Source organism: Hippichthys cyanospilos, chromosome 20 (genome assembly GCF_059441005.1).
Source record: "Hippichthys cyanospilos isolate Australia breed blue-spotted pipefish chromosome 20, RoL_Hcya_1.0, whole genome shotgun sequence".
Classification (NCBI taxonomy): domain Eukaryota; kingdom Metazoa; phylum Chordata; class Actinopteri; order Syngnathiformes; family Syngnathidae; genus Hippichthys; species Hippichthys cyanospilos.
Window position 1 is genome coordinate 12,279,203 of NC_142388.1, and position 20,798 is coordinate 12,300,000.

Genomic DNA, 20,798 nt, shown 5'->3' on the forward strand with positions numbered 1-20,798 from the left:
TCCTGGCTCAGCACCCAACCTCCTCCCCCTCAAACATCATCATAGTGAGAGTGGGGTGATTCCCCCAATCTGTTACGTAGGAACCAGACACACACACGCACACACACCCGGCATGGCCCGCGCTGACGTAGCGAGCAATGCCTACGCCATCACTTTCGTCTTCATTGAGCAACTAATGGAACTTTAAAAATATGCAAATGCGTCCATAAAACGTTCCACCAAGGTTGAGGAAAACAGTGTCATCTCTCTGTCATTAGAAGACAAAGATGTAAACATAAAGACATTTGACAAGAAATGAAAATCAAATTGTTGGTGCTAATGGCACGCCTAAGTATGACAATGGTTTTATGAATGACAGTTAATGGAGCGCAGTCATTGGGTCGAGCATATGCAGCGAGCCCAGGTTTGAAGATGCCAGCTGACTCATGAAGGACATTTAGGAGACCAAGAGGCTGCCAAGAGAACTTTCAATGGAGGCTATTAAACATGATATTATTTTAGTTAGCTCTGGTACATTATGTTATATGAGCTCTGTCATGCTCTTTTTTTCCCCCCAATCTTTCTCATTGGGCTTTGCTGAGACGGAGCAACGTGAAAAACTATCAGGCCGCCACTTCCTTTCCTAACCTTTTTAACTGCAGACATTTTAACATAGCAAAATTAGGACAGATACATGCAGAAATGGCATTAATAGAATCTCCTTCACTTTAAGAGAGGCAGAGGCTTCCTGTTACAGATGAAGCATAATGGCAGGTGAAAATAAATGATGAGGACTGTTTTGGGTTTGTTTTTCCTAAAAAGGACTTATTACAGGAACTGTTTCGATAATAAGACTGTAGGTGGTTATCTGGAGTGCCTCCTTCCCTCCACATCAAATGTGAAATGATTCCGGAAAGTGTGTCTTTGAGTGAGATGTTCTCCAGGTTCAGATTCTCCAGGAAGAGAGAATGGAGAGAACCCACATGGGCTCGGGGTGAACATGCAAACTTCACACGAAGGCTGGAGTGTGCTAGGATTGAACCCAGGACTCTGAACTGTAAGGCGGAAGTGCTAACCACTCTTCCATTGAGCCACTCGCCGTCGACATCTATTCAGAGTTTGAGTTTGAGAGTTGAGTTGAGTTGAGATTTGGAGGAAACGAGCACCTGCACAGAAACTGCCTAACCCCAGATTTGATCCCTGGATCTATGAATTAGGAGGTAGACATACTAACCAGTGATCTACTGTGCCACATAGCTCATGTATACATAATAGGCATCCATTCATTATTGTTACCGCTTACCCACTGTATAATAGTAATGGTTATGATAATAGAGCCTATTTTAGGTGTTGTTAGACAGTAGGTGGGATACACCCTGAACTGGCAGGCAGACAATTGTGTGGCAGACAGTGATGAAAAACATTTTTTTCCTTAGGTGCTAGTGTAGCCAAAGTAAAAAGAGCAAAGCCCACCCTGTGGCGAGGCCCCTGGTGATCCACTTCAAATAATTATAGCGACTGGACCCAAACATACACTGAACACAAAGTAACAAAGGAAAAAGAGTTTACCGTAATAACAAAAGGTGCAAGTAACACTGAAACTGAGGTACAGGTGAACAAAAGACAAACTAGATATAGGTTAGGGGTTGGCCAAGCCTTTTTTACCCGGTTTCTACGAATGAAACACTGGGAGCAGCAAACGTTTTATTACACACACACACACACACACACACACACACACACATATATATATATATATATATATATATATATATATATATATATATATATATATATATATATATATATATATATATATATATATATATATATATATATTCACCGCATCAGTTGGCCGTTAGCAGCCAGAGAAGTTGCTTTTGTTAAAGGTTGTGCCACATTATTTTCACTAAAAGAAGCAAGCAGACCGAACAAACATCCGAACCCCTCCGTTCACAAATAGAGGCATTAAGATGAGATTCAGTCTGTGTTAATAATTCTTCAAGTGCTCCAGTTTGTATTGTTTACTCACCTGTGTTATCTTGTTTTGTTGTCGTTCTGTTCGTCATTTAGCTCTTAGCGGTGTTCATATTAACAAAGGTTGTCACATTCTTGGTTTCAAGAAAAGAACTATCACTGACCCAACGTTTGAGTCCATCCTTGCTGACTTGCAGGGGCATTACGATGACATTGATTTTGTGTTAAAAATTCTTCTTCTTAAAAAGGATAGAATTTTAGGTATGTTCATACAATTTTCATAATAATCTAATTTTTAAGCACCACAGCAAGTGGGGGGCCTCAAAAGGTTTTCACTTTCCTTTGGGGTGCCTTACAAAAATTAATGAAAAGCACTGCCTTTTGGCAACCAGAATCAATAAAGCTGCAACGAATGGTAATTTTACTAATTCTTATTCAGGTTATATTTTCCAATCCAATCAATACACAGAGCATTATTATATAGGTTCACTTTTTGAAACTTTTTGAAAGGGTGATGTGCAAGTGGTCACAAGGTTGTGGCCAGTCACTTTATATGCATTATATTTTCATGCAAAGGACATGTTTAACATTTAAGTTCTATTGTGAATTAGATTTGGAGCCAGGATTGTTTCATTCACTCGACAGAAGGCTTTTATTTTGCAATGACTGATGATGATGATAATTATAATTGTTGTTATTATTATTATTATGCTAACCTAAAAGGAAATTTTAGACAACTTGAAGTTTTACTCATCACTCTCAAAAATGTCCTCATAGAAAATTTAAATGATAAAAGATATTAATATTTTATGTTGTGACGCTACACTGTGAATCAACAATGATTTTGAATCTAATGTTTTTTTGCAGAATAATTTATCTCACAGGATTGATTTGCTTTTGGAACATAAAACAGCATTCAGTATTCATTCTGAAAGCATGTCCACTGCAACAGCTTGTTTCTGATCTTCACTTTGCTCTCACCACATGACATTAGTATGCCCCCCAATGCTCAACAAAAGAGTTGCCAGAGGAAATCTTGCAACAGGCATGCCCCCCCCCCCACACCCCCCCTTCCCCTGCCTTTTCTTCTCCACCCTTGTCCTCTCTCACCATATACTCAAAACCTGAAATGCTTGTTCTTACTCAACCTAGTGACATATGTGGTGCAACTTTCTAGCTTTACTGGTGAAAATAAAATACCTACAACACCTACAAACACACTTAATTTCCCCCAAAAAACATCCAACCACAAGTTTGAGAGAGATAAGGGACAAATGTGATACCAGGAGGACACTAGGAGAGGACATTAAAATAAAGGAGTATCTATAGAAAACAATAGACTGAGCAAGTATGCTTTCTGGAACAAACAAACACTTCGCTATTTTACGCCTCCCCTATCGCGTCCTGAGTGCATTGCAGATTTTCTTTCATGAAAAAAAGGCTACATTGCGGAGAGACACACTGTGAAGGTTCCTTGAATGCCAGACAGATGGAGTTCACTGTAAATACACAAGCAAACTACAGCAGTACACATATTTATTTAAATCTGAAATATTAAACCTTATAGAGTAACTGTACTACTGATATTCCTTCTGGTTTCCACGTCTTGGCTGTAGATAGTTGGGATCACGGTGAGCCATGGTTGCCCTATGAGTAGGCGCATGGACATCTAACTATTGTCAAGCAAGTAGCTGGCCAAACATAATTAAAAAGCAGAGTTTACACTTGAAATTCCAATTCATTACAAAAGTTAAGAGGATCCCAAAGCTTTCTTTCCTCGTTGCCGGTCTCTTTCAGCTGCTCGTGTGTCACTGACTCAGAGAACTTCCTCCACAATGCCAAAAAAAAAAAAAAAAAGTTCTGTTCTCTACTGTTCTCCACTGATTGGTCAGGCAATCTTTCAGTCAGCTCAAGGGGGCACTCCTACAAGACGAACACAAACGAGGAGTGGATTTCAACTTCTGAGCAGGAGTGGGTTACAATTCTTGCCTTCATTAGTCAAGTGTAGGAGCCAATCGCTTGTCTTGTAGGAGTGCCGCATTTGTAGGAGTAACCCATGAGCTGATTGACAGAAAGCCTGGCCAGTCAGTTGAGAACAGTACTACTTTTTTTTCGTCACTACGGAGGAAGTTCTCTGAGACTCACACACATTTTGGTGATGTTTGGCCATCTGCTTGCTTCACTCTAGACGATTGAGTGCCTACTCAAATTCAGGACAGGGGATGACACTGCTTCACAGCTTTTCATTTATTATGGGGGGAGGGGTTGGCCCTCATTAACTGTGAAAAACAACAGATTACTGTACTTGAGTACTCAATGACTTATACTCAATTATTATTCAATCATCAATCATTTTATCAGCCGTTTTTAGACCCTCTTCTTGCTAAACACTTGAAAAAATATGCGTTGAATGTTTGGGCTCTTGTATGAAATTGATTAAGTCACTTTTAATTCATTATCGTTTTAATCCGTTGATTGGCTATTGCAGCTGTCTAACAAAAATATGGGCCCGAACACAATATGTCATTGTACACTGCACGGACGCCTTCATACTGTTCAAGCAAATGCCCAGCGCCTCCGGGCAGAGTCTGCCTGGCAACACACGTTGGCTGAATTCTTATTGGCTAAAAACTCTACACTAAAACTGCAGCACTTAAGAGGAGTGTAACCATATAGATATAATATGACACGAAAAGAACAGAATATGGACAATAATTTCATATATAAAATACATTTATTTATTAGAATTTATTTAAAATGAAATTGTCTTTTATTACAGTTATTATAATTATTATATTTTATTGTAGTTATGATAATGTCAGGTTATATTAGGCCAGCAGAGGAGGCCTTGCTGGCCCTGACGGACCACCACTGCTGTAAACGACTGCTGGCGAGTACCATGGTGGGGAAAGATGAGGAGTCTGTTTAGATCGACTAGGATTCTTTACCTCTGTTAAAGATGCAATGTTGTTTGTATGCTGTAGAGTCTGTTTACTACCAACTATAGTATGGGAGAATATCGTCTGACGGCGGGGGAAAGCCGCTCCGATTATATAGTGCTGCAAAACATGTGCCGGCGCGTAAAGCATAAACCAAGCTAGACTTTTCCTGCAGGCTTGTTTTCAACGTAGAGTCTCAGCGTAACACAAATGCAGGAAAAAAACATTTTGTACGATGCAACAGAGGGATTTTTCCTTGTATAAGGAGCTAATAAATAGGGAAAGGCTTCAATTCATGGATTTTTTTTTTTTCCCTGCAGGTTTTGTTGTAGAGGAGTTTTACTGTAGATGTATCCTTTAGTTTACATAAATGTGTAGTACGATTTGCGGTAAAGTGAAGCAGAATACGGTAATCATTCTCATCATCATCAATCCCAAAAATAGCTATAATGACTTCTGTCGTGTTACCAAAACGCCGCACGTCAAGTCCTATTTTCACTGAGGCTGACGTTAGTGCCTTGTAAAAATGTGAATGCTCTTTGTGTACCTGGTAGAGGTTGATAGTGATGGCTGAATCGCTTATAGACAAGAGCCCTCGCTGCAGCTCAGATAAGGAGCACAGAAGAGCAAGTGGTCTGCCTGTCATTGATATCGCAGGTGTCCACGGCTCGGAAAAACTCAACGATTCCTCTGGTGGTCAAGATGCTGATTAGCTTGACAACGTTAGGTGTGGCAATGTGCCACTTGGAGAGCTTCTCAGTCTAGCCAGGTCACAAACATGATAAATATAAGATCATGTGACATCTTATCTTTTTGTTTCATAACAGTTTTGTTAAGCTGTTGGGGGTTGATCCTTTGTCCGCACCACAATGATAATACTGTATTTGTTTTTCCACAGGATAAGATTATTCATATAATCATAGTGATGTCAAAAATATATATATAGTTGGGCATGCAGTCCAAACAATTCCAAATATGTTGCCTACAAACCAGAGCTGTCGTATATGGTAATTAAGTACACGGATTAGAAACACAAATAGCCTTGAAAAGAAATGTGTAATTGCTTTGCAAGCTGGCATGTTATCACATTAGAGCTCTAAAAAGTAGCTCGGCAAATGATACAATGATGTGTTCACTGGTTATTATTAGGAGTTCTTAAACACAGCTTGAGTGGGAAATCTGAAAATTCAAGATAACCTACATCGTCAGAGGGATGTACATTTGTTGCACAATTCTTGATTGGCCCAAATAAGTACGGAAGGAAGGAAAATACACTTCTTAATGACTCAAAAATTTAGATTTAATCTTGAGTACCTTATTGGATGCCAGAATAAAGTATTAAATCACAGCTGGGACCTCGGTTAAGCAAACATTAACTGTGGGTGATTTGCTTTTTCTTTGGCTTTTAGATAGATGGATGGACAGACGGACGGACGGACGGACGGACGGACGGACGGATGGATGGATGGATGGATGGATGGATGGATGGATAGATAGATAGATAGATAGATAGATAGATAGATAGATAGATAGATAGATAGATAGATAGATAGATAGATAGATAGATAGATAGATAGATAGATAGATAGATAGATAGATAGATAGATAGATAGATACTACTCTGCAAAAAATCCCTAAAAAATCAGACCGCAATCAATCATTACAAATGCCTGGCAATCTAATGATTAAAAAAAACTCTGCATTTGAAAACTTTACAACTTAAAAGGATGGATTATTTTTTTAGCCATTTTCAGGAGTAAAAATAAGCAAGGGAAAAAAGTTGTTGTTAAAGATATCAATTGTACATGCAAAATAATGTTGTTACCAATTTAAATTGGAGAAATATGAACTGAAACTGGCTAAATAAAAGGTGTCGCTGTAGACTTTTACATGCCAAAGTAGCAAAACTTTACCATGTAACATTTAATTATTATGTCTCTAATCATCATCATGCTAAAACCTCTTCAAATAGAGATGGAAAAGTATGTTGGGGGAAAAAAACTCTGGGGCCTAAAGGGTTAATAACAAGAATACAAAAAAATCGTTATTCTACCTTTGTATTTATACTGTGCATTTTTCACTGCGCCATATTTTGTAATTGAATTTCTTTACAAATCCTAAGTGATTCAAACCATTCCAACTTTATTATGTTCAAAAATTCACATTTCTCTGGCTATTGTTTTTTGTCATTCCCAACTCTAACAGTTTTCCCATAATTCACCATTTTCCACCTCACACTCCCCATTCATTCCTAACAGTTCATCTCATTCAATTCAGCTTGGAAATGATTTTGAACATTGTGAAAATTTTCAATAACAATTTGCACATTATCATTTTGTTACAGTCATTCCATTAATTTTTCTTCATTTTTGCCATCCTTCAACTACTTACTCTATATTTATACCCATTATTAATCCCCCAATTGATCCCCGTTCATTTTGTATGACACAACATTCCCGAGCAAATTCATTTCATTTTCTGACCAATTCAAACTGTTCCAATGGTAGATTCCTCAACAAATCCCAGAAATGTTTTTTTTGTTTTTGTTTTTCAAAATTTCCAAAATGTGTGAAAAATATAATTTTCTATTTTTCTCTCCAGGGATAGGGTTGGGGCTATTTTAACTGGACCAATATCCGATAGCAATATTGAACCGGGAATGCTCTAGCAAATTCAAAGAACCATCACTGCCTCCAAATTTAAAAACTTCTATTTAAAGATTCCTCTCAAATTGTGTTAAGAGGTGCAGTATGAGTCACAAGCATGGGCTGACTCACTTTATTATATACAAATATCTGCCAGAATTGTTGTCTGTCTCCATGAAATTGACGGTTGATCAGGCCAGTTTGGACTTCACCATTTAGTCTCCGTGCGTCCTGTGTCTCTGAACATTATAAGCAGGAAAGAAAACAGATTGGATGCGTAAAAGTATTTGCCATCTGTGTACTTTTCTGATTACTGCTTTTCATCCACGGTGTATGCTTATCTTTTCAATGTCGCAAGTGGATTAGAATGTGGATGGAGAATGGGGAAAACCTCCTGAAAAGTACCGTATTTTAAAAGTACAATTTAAACTCACTTATAAGTCAACCCCCCCCTCCCCCCCTTTTTTTATTTCAATTCAAGATTCAAGAGTTTTACTGTCATATGTATAGGATTACTATTGCACAAAGTTAGATTCTTATTCTGTTCACTTCCCTGGAGAGCTGACTACATTCCATAATTGAGCAAATAAATAAAAGGCAATCGAAATAAAAATAGCAATAAATAGCAATAAAATGATAAACAGAAACAATGGTGCTAATAATATAGTGCAAAATATCATGTAGTGCAAAATGTTAGTGCAAAATATTATTTATGCATGCAGTAAGAGGCAGATTAGTGTGTGAGGGATTTGTTGAGAATCCGGATGGCTTGTGGGTAGAAGCTGTTTGCCAGCCTGGCAGTCCTGGCCCTCAGGCTCCTGAAGCGTCTGCCTGATGGCAGCAGTTCAAAAAAGATTGTCTTGTGGGTGTGTCTTGTCCTTGATGAGGTTTTGTGTACTCAGCAGAAAGAAATTTTACAAAAAACACGAGTATAAGTCTACTCCTGACTTTGGTGGCTACATAGATCATGACTTTCCAAGTACAGTAATGCCTCGCTGTATCGCGGTTCATCTTTCACGGGTTCGCTGCTTCATGGATTTTTTTACAGTGTGGATATGTTTTACAGCGCATTGTGGGGCTTTACTGTTGTCTCGAAATAAAATATTGACGCTGTTCTGTATTGGTTTTTCACTTGTCAATTTATTACAAAAGGCAAGAGGATCCAAATCTTGTTTTCTTCTCTCCTGTGCGCAAAACTCACACACACAAACGTGCCAGTAAGCACATTGATTGACAGCTTGCTCTGTGAGCCAATCACGTGACTCGTAGGCGTGCCGAGAGGAAACGCACACTTCTGTGTGCTTACATAGAGAGCAAGGAAGAAATGCACAGCTTTGGAAATATGACTTTTACCCAGATTTCTTTTGTGATCAATTGAAATTTCAAGTCTATTGTTATGATATAAGAGGCTTCACTTTAATTCGATGTCCGGGCATATCCGTTTATAAAAAATCTTATTGCTCAGAAAAAGAAAGAGCTAAAACACTTACTCATAACAATATGCGGGTTCAGGAAGAAGAGGCATAGCTGAATACGCGAGTGGCAATGTTTCCAACTTTGTATTACTATATTAAAATGATTGTTTGAAACAAATTTTGGGCTTTAAAACAGGTTTCGATTTTTTGTAAAATAATAAAAACAATAAAGCTACTTCACGGATTTTTACTTTTTTACGTCACGCGTGTTATTTTTGGAACGTAACCCCTGCGATAAACGAGGGATTACTGTAAAACATAATGTGTGTCATTAAAATGAAAAAAATTATGGTACTTTTAGATGCATTTCTACATCGCATACCGAGTAACATACTGCTGCGTTTATGGGGAACGGAAACGAGACAAGACTGCAAGGCAAAGTATGTTTGAGCTTAGACGGAAATGCTGAAACTTATGTCGCAAAAACAAACTGATTTGTAGTTTCAATGCTTTATTTTTTGACACAGCTGAATAGTAATTTGTGGAAAAGCCCTAAAAGTCCATTATCAATTTCAGAAACGCCAAATAGATCCTCCCATTTAACTCTCGGATGTCCTCTTCTTTCTCCTCAGGTAGTCATCTTCCACGAATGTTGTGAGATTGCTTGACCAATGCCAAATTTTTCAAGCAAACATCCCAAGGGCTGAAGGAGACAAGTCAAGCCGTATTTTCCTTTTCATAATGCGTCAAAGTCCGCTGAAAACAAATTTTTCACACAGCCTTGGTGTTGACATCAAAAGGGGCAATTAGGCGGCGCTTGATGAAAGTGCATTTTGAGATGTGCAAACACTCTAAAACGAATGCATATTATATCAAATTAGAGGTACATAAAAGCATTTAAAGCCTTTTAAATGACATGATATTGTTTATTTCACATACGAATGAATGCTATTCAAACAGAGATATGTGGAAACAATTGGCCAGTTTTGAGTTATGCGGTAGCCCCTAGTATGGAGGTTGAAAATGAGGAAAAAAAACAAAAAACGACCTTTACTCGGAAAGTCACATTCAACGGTATACGATCTAATACTGAGAAGCGTTCAGACATCTTGTGTAATTTCAGGGTACGTCTATTTGTATGTTTTCCATCTTGTTCATCTGAGATGATTTCGTGGCCGGTTCCACAATTAGACCCATTGGTCTCTGACTACAGAGCATATCTTCCTATTACGACAATGGCATTTTCCTTATAAGGGGAAAATGCACTTCTCTTGTAAAATGTATTGCATCAGCCACCAAAGCAATTCAGGGGAGTACAAACGAGTACTTAGCGTGTTTGTATTAAAATAATTTATTTTTATTGCCAGCACACGAAGCCAAGGGGCATATGAACCAGGTGGGACGGTTCATTACTTGCTATAGGAAATATTGAAACTCCCTGCAGTCTTACGCTAAACACATTAAGAATGTAATAGAAAGAAATAAGGATGTCATTGATGATAAAAAGACGACAGTTTTCATTTTAACATGGTGACTACTGAAATGAAATATGTGTGCACATTGTAGGAGACTGTTTATTGATGTTCACTGTGTTGGGGGAAGCTCAGGATATACCTTTTCGGGATTAAACGGGAGGGCGTTGACCTCAATCAAGGAAATAATTACTGGTGCCCCTTCTATTGCTTGACTCTTTAATTAGCCAACAAAGCTTCTATAGAAAACACGGTGAGTCATAAACCAGGGGTGATTACAGTTTAAATTCCGATTGACTCGATTCACATCTCTCCAGAAAGCCTGTAATGTTATATTGAATTTTTTACAAGAAATTCAATTCCAGCTTCTTGGTTTGTTTCCCCCGCAAAATATCTCTCCGCTAAATTCCCCAACTGGAATGCACGTTCTGTATATTACATCCAGCGTATGCGTCTGTCACTTGGTGACATATGGTCATAGAATAAAGGGCATTTGCTTCGAGATAAAAACAAGTCAAGTGTGACTGACTTCACCCGGCCCAAGTAATGAAGACTATTCAAGATTAGCATCGTTGATAGAGGCGATGGATCACAAACACACACAAACACATTTTTCTTACACACAAACACATGTGCCACATCTGTTTTCACCAAGAACCTTTAATAATAATGCAATCCCCACATTGTGTGTGTCAACATGATTCACTGTGAATGCAGCAATGAAAGTAACATTGCACTCTGCCATGTCAAATTGCTTTAAAGGGGAAATAAAGCCCCCAAATATTTCCACAATAATAATTTCAACACAGCTCTAACTAGTGAAAAGATGGCATTCTGGTCAATGATTTCTTTAGTATAATATGAATGAAGGAGTGAAATCCACCCATTACCCACCAATGAAGGGGGGGGGGGGGGGCATCACAGTGTCCCCGTATTAACCAATCATGGCTCAGCTTGTGAAGGTCACAAGGCCAAATTCAGAAAACAGGCATGCTATGCTCTGTTGTGACCTGTCAATTTCAATCTGCAAGTGGCACAACGACTGTCTCCTGAGATGGATAAAAATGGACTAAATTCTGCTACTTTACTCATATTTCGCAAATACAGTATAATATGAATCAGAATTCTATGTTTTAGACAAATGGAGGTGCAGAGGGCGTTTTATTGGAAAGAACATTTTTGGCTTGACTTTAGAGGAGAATTGTGGCTTTAGTGTTGAATCATGTCATAAATACAGTATATATTTTATTAATGAATTTTCATGAGTACTCAAAAATTACACATTTAAAATGTTATTCAGTGAATTGCAGAGGTGAAATTTAAAATGCATCTCCCCGAATTCTCAAGATTCCTCCCACATTCCAAAAGCAACATCCGAATTCCACAAATACTTACGAAAGATGCCTGGATGCCACTGTTAAGTCACCTATACCATACTCCTGGTCAACAAAATAATATTACCCAGAATTCTTTATGTCAGCACGATCTCCTATCATGTGTCCTTTTATGTGAAGACACCAATGATGGTAATGATTTTTTTGTCCCGTTTGTAAAATTCCTAGAAAGCTATTTACTATTTGAACAAGTCTATAAGCTACTCATGTGATCCTTGGGGAGCACGACGTTGCTGTATAATAGTATAATAATAGTATACTTTATTTTTTAAGATATGTGTTATTAACAAATAGTTTTTGGGCAATTTAAGTTTAAATGGAAAATTTTAAAGTGTGACTTTGAATCATACTGTTTATAGTCTATATATTACTGTATATTGAATTCACTATGGGGCAATATCCAAATCCACATTGAAAAAAAGAAAACATGAGTGTGATTTAAAAATGTAGAAGTATTCCCATACAGCCGAGATTCAGGCTTCGATCAGTTTATAAATGTTCAAGTTAAACTCTAAAAATTGTATATATTTACAGTGATCAAAGACCGAATCTTGCCTTTGGCGATTAATGTCAATATTTTGAAGTTTACGTTCATGTTTTTCAGTGCGGTATCGCAAGTCACAAGTGCCTCAGAATAGGGCCGTTGTGATTGGCTGAAAGCGATTCAAATCATAAACACAGTGCTCAACTTAGCCGGCCAATCACGATTCGCGTACGCTCTGAGCGGGACGGTCCGAACACGGAAGTATGTCTACGTTTTTTTCCCCCCACGGAAATGCACTAAATAGTCACAATGGCAGGCGGACTGTTTCTAACTTTTTCAACGTAATCGTCGGTGAACATTTCAGCAACATTTAGGGTAAGTTTTAGAATGGATCGATGTAGTTGCATGTCGCGAATAATGTCTATTTACAGTTGAGCGTGGTTTACATTTAAAACGTTCGTTGGTCGTGAGACTGCTTCGATGGTCTTGCTGTTAAACTAATGCAGTGACACTGTTTTTCAATCAAAAATTCACGTTGTGTCGTATTAGACTAAACGTCTGATTTGTACACCCATGATGACATAACGTCATAATAGTCTTTGGGAATTGGCATGACAACTGTTTTGTATTTTGCGTTCTCTCACGATTTATGAAGCAAATGCACTTAGAACATACACTATTTTTAAATGTCTGCTTACAGGTCTATCATTAAAATGTGTGTGCGGGATTTACTTGTCTTGTAACAGGACCTGTGAGGCATGGAGCCGCTGTACACTTTAGAGAAGGAAGTTGGACGAGGCAGCTATGGTGTGGTGTTTGAGGGACACATAGCCAAAACAGGACAAAAGGTGGCAATCAAGCGTCTGCCCTGCAAAGACCCGGAAAGCATTGAACTCTATTTGCAAGAACTCTGGGCGATGAGAGCCACTGCCAAAAACCACGTCAATGTTATTGCACTGCACAGTAGCCTCCTGCAAACAGGCCGAAGAAGTTTGAAGCCTTTAAAAAAGGGGAAGCTTCCTTTACATCTCGTTGAAAGTGTGCTAAAAGGAAGTGTTGGTCAAGATAGAGGGTCCCAATCGAACACTCAAAGACGGACTAACTCAATGTCCAGACTTCAAGACAGGACCAACACTCTCCCATCAGACTTCCTTCCCTCTTCAACTCCAAAAAGGCCCCCAAATAGATCCAGGAAAAGAGTTTCTCAGAGAATGGATGAGCAGACTGCATCCCTGTGTTGCTCTGCCCTCTGGCTCGTGATGGAATACTGTGACGGAGGTGACTTGAATCAGTACCTGCTCTCCAGGCCACCCGACGCCCAAGGGAACCATAGTGTGGTGCGGCAGCTCAGTAGTGCCCTGGCCTTCCTGCATGATCTTGGGATCATCCACCGAGACCTAAAGCCTGACAATGTGCTTGTCAGTGTTACGGCCAATGGTCCCATTTTTAAGGTAGGTCCTACATTTCCGAAAATGGAGAAATAGCATCTACCCATCCACTTTTCTCATTTTTACCTTCATCTTGTCATTCACGCTTGAAATGTTTTCATGCTTTCATACCCAAATCCATAAACGAGCTCCACGGGTATGAAATTTGCTGCAGACAATTGAAATGTTGTCATTTTTGATTTTGTCAGGGTCTGACTGGTTGGAGTTAAGATTTTTTTGTGTAGTGATACAGCCTCCTTGGCTCCTCACATTTGCTCACGTCGTGGAACCGCCCTAAATGGGTGCAAAGCCGCAGCTTTGGTTTAGGGACGTTTGCCCCTCAAAACAATGTTTATCCCCAACACAATAGTGAGGCTGGTCACATATGACCTTAATTAATGAGGACAAATGATCGAAGAAATGGATGGTGCATACTGTATGTTATTGTATTTTACATGGCATAAAGTAATTTCTAATTACATTTTTTAAACATGTTGACAAAAGACTCACATGCAGACACACACACACACACACACACACACACACACACACACACACACATATATATATATATATATATATATATATATATATATATATATATATATGTATATATATATATATGTATGTATATGTGTGTGTGTGTGTGTGTGTAAGTATGGCATGGGACAAGATGCAAATTCTTCTTCCATTTGTTGTGATAATGATGTTGCTTTGTCATTCACTCAGTCATTTGTTTTGCAAAAATAATAAAATATACTTAAATGCAAGGACACAAAGGTATACCTGTGAAACACATTTTTTTTTCTTTTGTATGTTTGTATGTTCGTGTCCAACAATTAGGTAGCTGACTTTGGTCTGAGCAAGATGAGTGAAGGTCTAGTGGATGGAGACCGAACCAGGAAGCACTTCTCTTCCACCTGTGGCTCGGACTTTTACATGGCTCCAGAGGTTTGGGGTGGACTGACCTACACCGCTCAGGCGGACATCTTTTCACTAGGTGTGCTGTTTTGGGCTGTCCTGGAGAGAATTACCTTCCTGGAGGAAGGAACCACACAGGAACAACTCGGTGAGTCAACAACAGACAGAAATTGCGCTTCAATAAGATGTCGAGTAAGGTTGGGGGTGGTAAGTCGACCAAGTTGGGTGTTTCGGCTTCAAAAATAGATAAACAAAAATACTTGCCTTGAAGCGCTGCTGGCACCATGTTTTCGCCATCGTTTTGTACTAAGACCTTTCTTGCAGACACAGGCAGTGTTGCAATTACGGCAAAGTAGAAAGACTTATCCAAGAAACTGAGGATGTTAGAAGTTTGGATTAACAAAAATAGATATTTTTGTCAAAGTGGATGTGTAATACCACAGCAGCACTTTGCACAGACTGGCTCTATTTGTTGTCTTGGTGCCCACACATAGTAATTTAGTAGTTAGTGGGCTTTCATGAACAACAATATTACTTCACACAATCTACTGTACAGTATTCTCAGTTTTAGGTGTTCATGTTTTAACCAACGGGGCAGTCAAGCATGAAACTTGCCTAGACTTTTTATCAAAAAATAGAAGACAACAAGGGAAAACAGGAAGTCATTTACAGTACCTCATAAAAGCTAGCAAGCAACTCCGCTTGCAAGTGTACTCATCGAATATTGTTGAAGCTAAATTTAAAGGCACTATTAGACACTTATTAAATGTGTAACGTGCATACAACTATATCGATCAATGTGTGAACTCGCTACTAATTAGTGTTTGTAGACCTTAAATAGTAATGGTATCGTTAGCGCACTAATGCTAATCATGAATGCTACCAGGTTAGCAATTTTGTTGGTGTCAGGGTTAGGGTTATAGGGAGTTATATCCGCTCAAAGTAAAAAAGTAAAAATGACGAGTTGAATCCACTCACTTCAACTCACATTCAACCTGTATAGATTATGAAAAATAAATCAAATCCATGTATCCATTTTCTATAGCTGCTTATCCTCACAAGGTTTGCTGGCATGCTGGTGCCTAAACCAGGTGTCTTTGGGCATAAACTCACACACACATCTAACAGTTATTTTGAGAGTCCCAATTCACCTACCATTAATGTTTTTTGGAATTGTGGAAGGAAACCAGAGTACCTGGAGATAACCCAAGCAGGCATGGGGAGAACATGCAAACTCCACACAGGAATTTCAAACCAGTGACCTATGAACTGTGAAGGAGGCATGCTAACCAGTCTGAAAAACTGTTTCGGGGACCGAAATGGGGTCCACTGGATTGGAAGAGCAGTGCGCAGCCCTTGGTGCCATGCGTCCATGTATAAAAAAAATCCATTAACATTATTTTATGTGGGGGGTTAATCAGTTATTTAATAGAAAAATTGCCTCAAAGGGCTTCACAGGTGAAAAAGAAATCATACAGAACATCACAAATACACAACAGCATCCCCTGAACAAAGATCCCAAAAGAGGAAGAGAAAACTCCATGTGCGGAAAATTAGAAACCTTCAAAAGGGACCGTAGAAGGGAGCCCTCTTCCAGGCTCAAAAGTGCTTAAAATAACATGTAGTAACAAGAAGTAAGTGTCCAGTGCAAAGATGCCTTGACGGCAGGCGATCGGCTAAGATCCTTCTCATAGTACGGCCTAGTGGGTCTATCCGAAGATAACCCGCATTGGTCGATTGACGCAAGTCCGATAGCATTCAATTCGTCTTGCGCCATCTAGCCCCCTTTTCGTACCAGGAAAAATAGAGGAGGTCGACTTGTACTCTGAGAAATACAGTTGATGGAAATTGCTGTTTTTTTTGTTGTTGTTGTTTGTTTGTTTTTAACCATCTTGGCATGCATGGAGGATAAGGAGGAGGTCTTTGTCTTCAAATAATTTATCAGTATCAGAATGTGGTATTGGCCCATGCCTACACTCAACACAACTTGGCCTTTATTTTATTTGGAAGTGCATTTGCCAATTAATGACGTCATATATTCCCAATTGTCAGACCAGACCTTTTTGCAAAAAGATAGGAACGGGGGGAAAAAATCACAACACACCTCACACTGCAGGATAATCAGCTGACAATCTTTTAGGAAGAATATATGAAAGAATGTATCGTTTTCTGACTTTAATCAGAAAAAAAATCATTATGGTTTGTGTATGCCCTGCTTTGCCAGGCTGAGCCCAACCCAGAGGTCAAAAAGGTTTTATGCGTGAGTAGGTGTGTGTGTGTGATCTTACAGGTTGGTGATGCAGCACACTGAATTGAGTTTGACTCCATTAACTGGGCCATATTAAAAGTGTCAGATACTATACATCATGCGTTCGTCAAGCATGACCGATTAATCGTTAATGTAAATGGAAGCAAGATGAGGGATGGCTGAAATTTTGAGAAGGGATTAAAGCGGCGCTGTCTCTCTTAATTCAAGACGACAGGGGCTGTGTGTGTGTCTGCTTCACCTTTCCTAAAAGCGCTGTTGTCATTGGAAACCCAGATAACAATTTGACTTTGGTCATAAAATTAATTAATTTAAACTTTGCCTTTTGTCAGGCCCTCTGTTAATGAAGATTAATTGAAACTTGTAAATGTTAATGAAAAATACAGGTGAGCCAACCTTTTTTTTTTTTTAATTAGCCTTTATGCTGTATAAAGTTACAATACAACAGTTCAGCCCAAGAAAATATGACGTTTATATTTTAATGTCTTATTTTTGCAGCAGAGCTCAAATTGGCTGCAAAATCAAGACACATTTTATATAGCACAGGCTCATCCTCACAGTATCACAAGAGGTTCATGACACAAATGTGTCATTTATTTATTTATTTAAAACTGTTTTTGGGACAAATATCAACCTGGTGGCGCGTTGATATGAACCATTATCCCCAAGTTTAATGCCTGTATTAAAACGCCTGAGCTGGAGGGTCAACGATACTCTTATTAGGCTGGATAAAAATGGCTACAATTGGAGTGGGAGAGGGATTTCAGTAGCATCTCAAAAAAAGAACAGAGGCAAAATGGAATTTAGCAGATCACAATCCTCTTTGTCAGGCAGATAATGGGAGAGGCGGCTGAAGGCGTTTCACAGTTGGATAAAATGCTCTGCGACTTGACTCTTTCCTTTTTCAATAGTCACATGTTCACAGCATTTGACTTTGCAATTGGAAGAGCATGTAGTCATGGATCTTGATATAAAATCAATGTTCTTGGTGCTGTTAGTGCTTTTTAAATTCTACCTGCTAACTCCAGTGGCATCAGCCTGTGTGTGTGTGTGTGTGTATGTAATATATATATATATATATATATATATATATATATATATATATATATATATATATATATATATATATATATAAAAATAAAATTAACAACACACAAAATATTGCTTTACTGCTTAAAATGGCTCAAAAGGTGAAGTTTGTCTTTTAATAAAATGTGCACACAACTGTAATATTTAGCAAGCAAATATAATTACAGTCAAACCCCTCATTGTTGGCAGTGGGGGGCCCTGCATGTAAATCTGCATATAATTGAAATATATTTAGGAAAGTGAAGCTAAGTAGTGAAGCTACTTTTTTGTGAAGGTGAAAAAAAACTGATTAATTGCCATCAATTAATTAGTCAGAGTTACGTTATTTTGTAAGCTATTTTTTTTTTATCTCTATGCTTTCTTTTAATAGATCAGTTTTTATGAATTAGCCTTCTTGTAGTGGAGTTGTTGGGGGTTAGACATAAAGGTCGATCGTACTCAAGTGGACACCGATTGGCTGCCATTGTGTTCGGGTGCGAGGGCATGTTCAAGCAGAAAGAAGACGTGAAAATGGAAGAGCATGCGAGAGTTGTCAATAAGTTTAATAGGAAATTTAAGTTTAGTTTTCCAACTTCACCTTTGTTAGAAGTAGAGTGACATGCATTTTTTGTAAGAAAGAACGTATTTATCACAGAAAGCAACTCAAGTTCAGCCTACCACTTCTATGCAAAGCACCCAGCTGCAACTGTAGCCACAGTTAAACATAGCAATATAGACCCTAATGCACTGAGCCATAGCCGCGCTGTTCTTTGCCGACTAAAATTGAGAACACCCAACATTTGAGCAAGTCTAAAACAGCGAGCATGGAGAATGTTTTATTTTAATGTAATTTTCTCATTATTTGGTGTGACAAAAAACAAAACAAAAAAAACCCAAAACATCATCATCTGTCTTTATGGTTGAAACTAAGGTTGCAGCCAGTGGTCGCATAACTCGAAGACCAAACCAATTTTCTCACACATCTGTGAAATAACTCGCATTGGCGGCAAATACAGCTCAGCACCAGTTAAGCTCCTTTTTTAAAGTGACATCAGTTTAGTAAACAGCAGACAAATGAAAATACACGTGGGCTGTGTCACGTCAATTTATTTGTCCAACTGTAGTGAGAGACAGTCACTCAGCATACTAAAAGTACTCATTGCTTCTCCTTTCAAGCAGGGAAGAGTTAAACGACCCAGGCAGGATAGATAAACCTACTGGGCAGTAACCATGGTAGGATATCTGTGTGTTTTTTTAGTTTTAACTTGACCCAGAAGTGAACTGAGACATACGGAAGAATATGCTGCTTCTGTTCTAACCATTAAATTGCTCAGTTGGGCTCTCGATTCTATCTATGAAATTTTCTCATTGAGAAAGGACTGGGGGGAGCTTCCCTGGTCCTCTGGGATACACCACTAAAGTGAGGGCGGTGTGTTTATTGAGCTTATCCAAAAAGGACATGGATAACATGTACACTGTTTCTGTTGACTTTTTGTCTCACTATCTCGGTCTTACCACTAGCACGTAGCTCACTCGCAATGACGCTTGTCCATTTTTGAAAGCTGAAAACTTCGACAGCTGACTTTGTTCTTGACTTTGACGTTGTTTTTGGTAAAGTTTGATGCCATTCCCCTTTTTGACTCACGCTTTAGCTCGATAGACTGCTTGCGTCCTACCTCATGTGATGAGTAAATAACATTTTAGCCACTTTACCCATGGTCGTTAGCTGCAGTAGCAAACTTACAGTGGTGCTTAAGCCGACAAACCAGGAAAACGACAATGCTGCAGCAGAGGTGGACTCACGTGTGATGCACAATGAGAGCTGCACGCTGCAGTTCCCCGTTCAGGCAGACGACGCAGGAAGAACAAAACCTACCAGTTTTGACACAGACAGTTTTAAATAAGCGTGACTTCTAAAGTCGCGATATATTGCTAATCTCAATTACTCTCTCAATTATTTTAATCTCTTGAGTTCTAGTTCTAAGATACAAAGAAAAATCATTCTGTAAAGATCATACTCATGTACTAATATACTGCTTTTTGATGTACTGTACTGTACCTAGTGTCAGAAAAATGACAAGAATGCTTAATTGCGGTTACTTTTGGACCGGAAGCTCCATCCTGATATGAAGTCTTGATGATGATGTTTTTTCTCATTAGGTGCTTACGTGTGCAAGGGTCGCTGGTTGATGCCACTCGCCGAAGCTTTGTGGGAGAACGCTGACCTCCAGCTGTGTATTCCCATGAAATGGAAAAGAGCAGCCGCGCTGCCCACCCCTCCCGGCCCGGCGATGTGTGCCCTGCTTTTGGACATGCTCGCCTCACATCCGGATTCCCGGCCCGTAGCGGACCAGCTGGAGTCCAGAGTGTGCTGCGCTCTAAAGGAGGACTCCCACTGAGACAAAGCGCTCCTAATGGCAACAGCCCCCGCGGAAACATTGCCTGCGGAGCCAGCCGACTGCAGCTTTTCCTCCATGAGTAAATAATAGTGGAGATAAGCGAGGAAAACAAGGCCACTTCAAGCGATTCAAGGTGACTATGGCTGCTTGGCTTTTCAGTAAGAGCGATGGTATCAATCAGACTGGGATTTGGCATCCTTTGCATTCGAGTCCATCCCCTCTTTGTTACACCACAAAAGTTAAATGAGGGGGTAAAACTTGTTTGAAATTACAATATTAATTTAAAATGAAAAGAAAATGTTTGTTATTGACCTTATTACTGAGGACTCTTATGTATGAACACTTGTGGGACAGGCTTCTTAAAACAAAAGAAAAGTAAGGCCACGAAGCAACATTCAAGAGTTTTATTGCC

The 20,798-nt window shown here is 39.0% G+C and overlaps 1 protein-coding gene across 2 annotated transcripts in view; it reads left to right on the forward strand.

Moving 5' to 3' along the window:
• Positions 1–12,562: 12,562 nt before the first annotated feature.
• LOC148407431 (serine/threonine-protein kinase pdik1l-B) overlaps positions 12,563–20,798 on the forward strand; it is a 9,425-nt gene continuing 1,189 nt past the window's right edge. Inside the window, exons 1-4 of one of the 2 annotated variants that reach the window (XM_088403384.1) lie at positions 12,563–12,680; positions 13,052–13,756; positions 14,576–14,801; positions 20,148–20,798. The exon at positions 20,148–20,798 is cut by the window's right edge and continues 1,189 nt beyond it. In XM_088403384.1, coding sequence (XP_088259510.1) covers positions 13,064–13,756; positions 14,576–14,801; positions 20,148–20,386 — 1,158 coding nt within the window. In that variant the 5' untranslated portion in view covers positions 12,563–12,680; positions 13,052–13,063 and the 3' untranslated portion in view covers positions 20,387–20,798. Of the gene's footprint in view, positions 12,681–12,975; positions 13,757–14,575; positions 14,802–20,147 lie in introns of those variants that run through there. The other variant, XM_088403385.1, reaches the window with a different exon arrangement.